The sequence below is a fragment of the Balaenoptera physalus genome (genome assembly GCF_965194825.1).
Source record: "Balaenoptera physalus genome assembly, chromosome: 3".
NCBI lineage: Eukaryota > Metazoa > Chordata > Mammalia > Artiodactyla > Balaenopteridae > Balaenoptera > Balaenoptera physalus.
Genome location: NC_138890.1, coordinates 61861470 through 61869657, shown reverse-complemented (window position 1 = coordinate 61869657; position 8188 = coordinate 61861470). Strand labels below are relative to the sequence as shown.

At 58.3% G+C, this 8188-nt stretch overlaps 1 protein-coding gene across 3 annotated transcripts; it reads left to right on the top strand.

Moving 5' to 3' along the window:
* Positions 1–321: 321 nt before the first annotated feature.
* On the top strand, positions 322–6606 carry REEP2 (receptor accessory protein 2). 3 transcript variants are annotated; one of them, XM_082454676.1, is made up of 8 exons: positions 322–524; positions 2477–2549; positions 2838–2914; positions 4100–4220; positions 4442–4555; positions 4917–5058; positions 5156–5286; positions 5372–6606. In XM_082454676.1, the coding sequence occupies exons 1-8, from the start codon at positions 493–495 to the stop codon at positions 5438–5440; spliced, it is 759 nt and encodes a 252-aa protein (XP_082310802.1). In that variant the 5' UTR covers positions 322–492; the 3' UTR covers positions 5441–6606. The 3 variants fall into 3 exon arrangements, with proteins under 3 accessions (XP_082310802.1, XP_082310801.1, XP_082310803.1); XM_082454675.1 differs by having other exon boundaries at positions 324–524; positions 4911–5058; XM_082454677.1 differs by lacking the exon at positions 2477–2549 and having other exon boundaries at positions 324–524; positions 4911–5058.
* Positions 6607–8188: the final 1582 nt, after the last annotated feature.

Below are 8188 nucleotides of genomic sequence, written 5' to 3'. Positions count from 1 at the left end.
ACTGAAATAATGCACGTGGAGCTCTTAGCACAGGGCCTGGCACACAGTAAGCACTCAATAAGTCATAGCTATTATTCCTCGTGGGATGTTCTTTTGGACTGTTGTGGGCAGGGCAGGAGGAGGGCTAGGATGTCAGGATGGAACCATGAAGGCCTCTGAGGACCTCAACCCAGGGCTTGGAACCCAAGAAAAGTGAACAAGCGATTAGAAGAAGGCAGGTCAAAGGCGCATGCCCGGCAACAGCAGGTGCAGGGGGCGCGCCGCCGCCGCCGCCGCGGCCTCCCCTTTAAGAGCCGCCGCCGCCCACGGCCCGCCGCTGCGGCAAGGACCTCCCCTTTAACGGCGGCGGCTCGGCGCTCCGCTGCCCCCGCGGCGGCTGCTGCTGCGGGTGCTGCTGCTAGTGCGGCTCCTGCTGCCGCCGCCGCTTGACCTCCAGCAGCTCCATCCTCGGCCCGGGCCGGGTTCCCGCCCTGCGCCCCGCCCGGCCCCGCCATGGTGTCCTGGATCATCTCTCGCCTGGTGGTGTGAGTGCGGCGGCGGCGGCGGGGCGCGGCCGGTTGGGAGGGGGATGGGGGCTAGGGATGGGAGGTGAGGGGTATTGAAGCCCGGGATGGACCACTCCGTGGCTTCATACAGCAGAGTCACCTAAAGGCACATCGTCCCTATTTGGGGTCCCCAGAGACGTGGAGGTGTGGGACCTGGAGGAGGGGGAACTGTTAGAGGAGCATGGCAGGCCTGACTTCCCACCCCTTTTATTTTTAATTTCCCTGTTTCTTCGCCCTCCCTCACCCCAGGGGCTGGGCAGCACGGTTTGATTTATCAGGGGAGGCGGCTTGTCCCCTCCCCCACGTCGCAGATCTGACTGGAGGAGCTCCTCAAACCTGGGCCCTCATCTCCCTTGGGGAGAGGGCTAATGGAAGAGCCCGGGGAGCAAGGCAGGGCCTCCTCATTCCATAGCTTAGGGCTGTGGCAGCCTTGGCCTCCCCAAAGGGGCGGGTTTCTCCTGCCTCTTCCACTGACTGTCAGGAGACTGGGGGGTGAGGGCACATGCTCTGAAGACCCCCCAGGGAGGATGGGATATGGGAAGCAGAGATGCTTGGAGGACAAAGTGTGGGAGGTAACTGGGAGAGGATGTGTGTGGCCAGCCTGGGATTGTGAAAGCCGTGGAGGGGAGGGTGTTAGGTGGCCTTCATTTCAGGCTGCCAGCTACGTCCCTCCCACCTCCCCCAGGCTGCAGGAGAGTACCCTCTCCCACAACCGGGGACTTTGTCCTTGAGGATTCTGCCCCCCACCCCATCTCCAAAGGCCATTTCTCAGAAATGTCCTGCCTCAGTGAGGCAAGTCCATGGGGGAACAGGCAGTACCACACATTGTCAAGGGGCTGGGCCTGGCAGGGGCTCCACATGGGCCTCAGCCAACCCCTGCCGCAGCTCAGGTCCCTGACCCTAAGCCTCTACCCAGGGGGACTGACACCCCAGAATCCCCTCCCTGCTGTCATGTGCTTGTGTTCTGGCTTTCTCTAGACCCACCAGAGTCTCCCTCCTGCCTCTCCCCCATCCCACCCCAGAGGGAATCCAGGGGCCTCAGACCTCCCTGTGACCTTCCGAGTGTCTGCTGCTCTCTTGTGTGAATGAGCTCCCTGAGCGGCATCGGTCCTCTCCTTCCCTCACCTGTGTCCTGTATGTGATCTCTGATGGGATCAGCACCGGACTCCACTCTAGCCAGGACCTCCAGCCCAGCACACTACCCTGAGCCTATTCCCAAAAGTGTTTACATGGGGGAATAAACCTCTCTGCCCCTCTCAGGGCCTCCTGCCCCTGTGCCCTCTGCTCCCCAGGCCCCCAGGGCTACAGTGGTACCTCTGACTGCCAGGTAGAGTGCCCTGTTAGGTGGCCCTACCCAGCTTGGCTCTGCGACAGGGAGGTAGAGGGTAAGGGCAGATGGGTATGAATGGGAGTGGTGTCAAGAAGGAAGACAACCCTGTGGCAGTGACCAGACCCCCACCCCTGATATGCTTATGCACAAACAAGGATCAGGGCTGAAGAGGCCACATCAGACCCTCTGGCCTCTGGGTCTTTCTGTGCCTCAGGGGCTGGAGAAAGACTGAACAATAAAGGGTTACAGGGGAATTCCCTGGGTCCAGTGGTTAGGGCTCGGTGCCCTCACTGCCGAGGGCCCAGGTTTGATCTCTGGTCGGGGAACTAAGATCCCACACGCTGTGCGGCACAGCCAAAAAAAAAGGGGGGGGGGTGTTATGAGGCATCACCCTACCTGGCTGGGGCTTCCATGCTTGTGTATCACCTCAGGCTTGCCTGCTTTGACCTAAACCCCTGACCTGAGTTCATCCGTCCAGCTGATGTGGCACTCTGGAGTTCTGTCCATTCTCCCCTTACCTACCCAGGGACTGAAGCAGAGCTGGGAGGGAGAGGCTACTGCTCTTGGCCGAGGGGCCCAGTAACCATGCCTGCCTCCCTAGGCTCATCTTTGGCACCCTGTACCCAGCCTATTCTTCCTACAAGGCCGTGAAGACAAAAAACGTGAAGGAATATGTGAGTGTATGACCCTTTATCTCACACCCAACCCACGTGGCAGAGATCAGGGAGGACACTGGGTCACATGACAGGTGGGGGTGACTTTGTACTAATGCTGTCAGCACTAATGAGACCTGGTTCAGGGGAGGTTCCTGTGTGTTCCTTTCCTCCAGGCCTGGTGTGATACGCAGGCAAAGTTGAGGTCCTGAGTGTCCCCCACAGCACCTCCAGCATGGTTGGCAGGCAAAGGTGGGGTCCTGGGTGTTTCCCCAAGGCCCCAGCCAACACCACCCTCTGTACCTTCAGGTGAAATGGATGATGTACTGGATCGTCTTTGCCTTCTTCACCACTGCCGAGACACTCACAGATATCGTGCTCTCCTGGTGAGATCTAGCATCCCCTCCCTGCATCTCAGGGGCCAGGGCCTCTGACTTTTTCTACACAGCCAGTCAAACAGAAGACTGAGACCCAGGGTGGAATCCCCCAACAGTTCCACGGGGTCCTGGGTGTCCCCTCCCCCCAATCCCCATTCCGGCCTGGCTTGATCAGCAGAATGAGAACAGACATAACCCTCACATTTCTTTCTGGTGGTAGCCAAATCACCACAATAGAATTCAGGAAACCTGCTTCTGCCAGACTTGCCGTGACCTTGACAGGTCACAGTTTCCTAGGCCTCGGTTTCCCTATTTGTAATATAGGCGTATGAGTCAGTCTTATAAACACTGGATGCTTGTATTTCAAAGGCTTTTTCTAGGCACTACTAGACTATGTATATGTCCTTTGAGGACACGGAATGCCCTAATCATCTGTATATTCACAGCAGGTGCTCAAAAATGTTTACTGAATGAGCAAATGCCTCTTGGAAGAGAGGACTAACATAGCACGGTACACTGGAAGTCAAAAGAAAAGAGTTTTACAGAGAGGTAGAGGACAAAACATCCTTGCATTTGTAGATTTCAAGGGCCTATGGCCTTTGAGAAAAACAGTTTTAGAAGAGAAAGTTGAACGGGGTCAAATTAGGAAAGAGTAATGGGTTAAAAATTGAGAACAGTGCGTGTAGGTGCCTCTTGACACAAGCAAAGGAGGGAGCTTTGATGAGGATGGAGGAGACCTGAAGGAGTGTGTGGCCTGGGAAAGAGCCTTGGGGAATGGAGAACGATCCTTAAAAGCAGGGGCCATGCCACAGCATCGAGGGGTGGATCCAGAGCACAGCTGGAGAAGCCCGGCTTCTTCATGGGAGGAAGGGCAGGAAGAGAATGGGGTGAGGACCCAAGAGTGCACCTGGAAGTTTAGGGGTCTCGCCGTGGTGTTGACCCCAGGACAGAGGAATGGGTAGTCTTCTGTCAGAAGAGGGTGAGGAGAGCCACCGCTGCGGGGAATTCCTGCGGGATCACCTCTCACCTTCCCACTTGGAGTCTCAGTTGAGCCTCCCCTTGACCAGTCTCCTGAGCCACATGGGGACCTCAGTGCACTAAGGGGTGGGGGGCCAGCCAGGGTCATGCAGAGGGTCGGCGCATCTCCTGACTCCCTGCCTCAGGCTCCGCCGCTTGCCTCTCTCCACCCAACAGGTTTCCATTCTACTTTGAGCTCAAGATTGCCTTTGTGATATGGCTGCTGTCCCCTTATACCAAAGGCTCCAGCGTGCTCTACCGCAAGTTCGTGCACCCAACACTGTCCAACAAGGAGAAGGTCTGTTGGGACGAGGGAAGCTCTCTTCCCACCTGCCCCAGGTCAAGGCAGCCCAGTGCCTGTAACCACGTGCATTCGTGGCTCTCCCTATGGGTGATCTGGCAGGGCCCTGGCCTCCTGGGGCAAGCAGTGCCTTTGTCCAGGTGTGAACAAGGGCAGGGCAGGGCCTGGCCAGCAGGGCCCACCCCTCACCTCTTCCTGCTTCCCCTCCGACCCCTCAGGAGATCGACGAGTACATCACACAGGCCCGAGACAAGAGCTATGAGACCATGATGAGGGTGGGCAAGAGGGGTCTGAACCTGGCCGCTAATGCCGCGGTCACGGCTGCTGCCAAGGTGAGATGGGGGCAGACCCAGCTCCCAGGGCCCCACTTTGCTCATCTCGTCCCCCTGGCCAAGCCCCTTTGCATCCACCAGGTCCTCAGGTCTGTGAAGGTTTGGGGTCTTGTGCAGCTTAGGGTTCCAGTCCTGCCTCTAACACCCTCCAGCTAAGGAACTTCCACTCAACGGGCCAGTTTCCTCATCTGTCCAAAGGGAAAGCATGGCCCCAGCCTGTCAGTGCTGCCATAGGACGGGGTGAGGACACTGCGGGGAGAGCACTGAGCCCAGTGGCTGCCCAGTGCCCCACGGTGACCTCTATCTCCACCCCGCCCCTTCCTCCGGCTCTCCCGGTGCGTGGTGGTGACCCTAGGGCCAGGGGGTGCTGTCAGAGAAGCTCCGAAGCTTCAGCATGCAGGACCTGACCCTGATCCGGGACGAGGATGCGTTGCCCCTGCAGGGACCCGACGGCCGCCTCAGACCCAGCCCTGGCAGCCTCCTGGACACCATTGAGGACTTAGGTACAGGCCAGGCCCAGGGCTGGGCGTGGGGCACAAGGGCAAGGAGGCCAGGTGGGAGAAAGGCCAGACCGCTGTTCTCCTTTCCTCCCCGAACCAGGAGATGACCCTGCCATGAGTTTAAGGTCAGGCACGAACCAGGCAGATCCCCGGACAGAGATCTCTGAGGATGACACGGGAGACAAGGCCCCTAAGAGGGCCAAATCCATCAAGAAAGTGCCCAAAGCTGAGGTGAGAGCTGGGCCAGAGCTTGGGGAAATGGCGAGGGGTTGCGACTCCAGGCTGAGCCCTCTGTCTTCCTGTCTCCTTCCCACAGCCACTGGCTTCCAAGACGCTGAAGACCCGGCCCAAGAAGAAGATCTCCGCGGGGGGTGACTCCGCTTGAGGCCCCGGCACGCACCCCCTGCCCCAGGCTGCAGAGCCCCAGCTCCACACTGTGCCAGCAGCCCTCATTCTCAGGCCCTAGGGCCTCTCAGATGGCTGGTTCTGGTGCCTGCCCAGTGGCCCCTCCCCCGGAAGGGCTTGGAAAAGAGGAGGGAGGCCCTGCTGTGGGGGCTGAGGGTAGAGGCTGGACCAGGAGCTGAGGACTGAGCCACTCGAGGAGGTGTGGGCTCCTCAGAGCCTTAACGCTCTTCTCCCCGCTCCAGCCCTGCCCCCGCCCACCCAGTGCCTTGCTGAAGACCATGGCCATCCCCTTGTCTGAAGTCCTAACATGGTCCCACTGCTCTCCCTGGGTCGGGGTCGGGGTCGGGGGCCAGTCACAGCCCAGAATGACCAGAGACAGGCCTGAAGGCCCTGGGAGAGAGGGAGGGAGTGGGGAAGGCCTCGGAGAACCTGGGCAGGGGTTCTGGGCCTGAAGCTGTGAATGGAGGACACGGGCTTAGTGTGCACTTAAATGACCAGGAGGGCCAGGCCAGAGCTGCAGCTGAGGGCCTTGGGTAGGGCTGTGTGCTACATGCGCCCACTGAAAAGAGCTGGGGCTCCAGGGGTGTGCGTGTGAGAGTGTACGTGTGTGTGCATCTTTCTGGGCCTAGAGCTGGGGGGTTTTGAGTAAAGGACTTTCCCTCTAGCAGTAACCTCCCCCCACCCTCAGCCCTCCCTCCTACTCTCTGAGCCTCAGAGGACCCCAGCCCATGAGAGAGTAGGGCTCCGAGGGGCCTCTCACCTCCTCCTCTGCCCTTGATCCTCTCCCCTTTGCCTCCTCCCATTCCTGCCCTGCCCTTGGACTGGGCTCCACCCCTCAGAGCCCTCAGTAGAGGCCCTTGCTGGGCTGGTTCCTTTCCTCCTCACCTGGGGGCCCATCTTCCTTCCCCACTAGGGTCCTCGTCTTATGCCAAGCAGACTAGGCCCCATGTAAGCAGACCCCTGTCAGAGCCCAGCCTTTGCCCCACACTTTGCCCCAGCTTCTGCCGTGGCTTCAGTCAGGGCTAGGAGGAATGTATGAAGAAGAAAAAGATATTAGGAGCCAGGGGGCTCCCAAATCCATGGACAGAGGGTGCTCAATGGACCTTTCGCACTGGATGAGCCAATAAACCAAATTCTGGCACCTCATTTATTTTGGCCTCTGTGCTTTGTTCTTGTTCTACCAGTCCACAGATGGGAAGGACTGCAAGTGAGAAGCAGGGCTCAGCTGTGGGATGGAGGGGGGAAGAGGCCAGACTGTGAACCCCAGGAGTTCTGATCTCCAAGGTAAGAGATAGGCTTGAGGTGGTTCAGTCTGGGAAGATGGTTTTGAGGTTCAAGATAGAGCCAGGGGACTGGGAGGGGCCAGGACTTACGAAGAGCAAGGGACAACCCTCAGAGGTTGTCCTGTCCCTGAGCATCTTACCCTGAGACCCCTGCGCATTCTGGTACCTCACAGAAAATGCCAGGTGTAAGCTCTAGGGACAGAGATCGTGATGAGGCCCCCAGGGAAGAGAGAATGGGGTATGGGGGCTCCTGGTCAGAGCCAGGAGATTGGATGCCCATAGTGCCTAGAAACGGTGAGCCAGACACTGAAAGGAGGAGATAGGTGGGATGAGGGGGGAGGTGGATATGAGGAACCAGCCCCATGGTTCATGTCTGACCCTGGGGACAGACAAGGAGGACAGGGAACCAAGGGCTGGGGCCAACGAGGCATGCCCATGTGGCCTGAGGAGGGAGGGGTCGAGCCCTGAGCTGCTGGGCTGGGGTGGAGGAGAGAAGGAGGAGGGGGTCTGTAGCGCATGGGGTCTGAGTTTTGGGGAGGTAGACCCAAGGTCTCCAGGGGTGGAGGGGCACAGCTGGTGGGGATGAGATCCTGAGGTATTAGCCAGGAGAAGGGAAAGGATGACAGGGGATCAGAGGCAGCGTTGGAAGAGACAAAGGAAAAGAGTAGAGAGGGAGGGAAGGAGGAGGGAGGGTGAAGGAAGCAAGAGAAATAGCGGCTCAGCCTTGCGGAAGGAAAACAGAGGAAGCAGAGCCGGGGATGGGGTAGGGAGTGTGAGTGGGGACCTAGCTCCAGGCCCTGGACCCCAAGGTTGGCAAAATGTCCCTACATCAGGCTTTCCTCTCCCTTCCCTGGCATCACAAGGGCATGTCCTTCTGCCACACTTGAGCCAGCTGGCCAAGAACCTCCTGAACTGAGGTGGCAGTGGAGGTGGGGTGTGAGATGCCCTTTTTATCTTTCCTGGATTCTTCCAGTCTATAGACCTTTGAATGGCATTCCTTTCACCATTGACCTCTGGGCAATTTGGCCCCTTTATCAGAAAGGAGAGGAAGTGTCAGGGTAGAATTCAGGGGAGAGACACCCTTGTTCTAGAAAGATCTCCAGAGAGTAAGATGCTGCAGTCTCCTGCTAGCAGCTACCATATGGCCAGGAAAGCAGGTTAGGCCTTCTCTAACCTTAATCCCATTTGCTGCATATCACACACACACACACACACACACACACACATTCACACACACTCACACTCAGATAACACACTTCCATCCACAGTGACCAGTGGCTAAGGAGGTCACTGCCAGATTCCACATTGCCAGGCTCTCCGTGTACATCTGGGTTTCTCTGTGTCAACAGAAACATGCTCAGATTTCCAAGTTCATTGGTCCGTTGCCATGGAAACATTCAACCTCCTAGAACTAGGCACAGGGCCTGACCCCTGTGGTGCAGGGT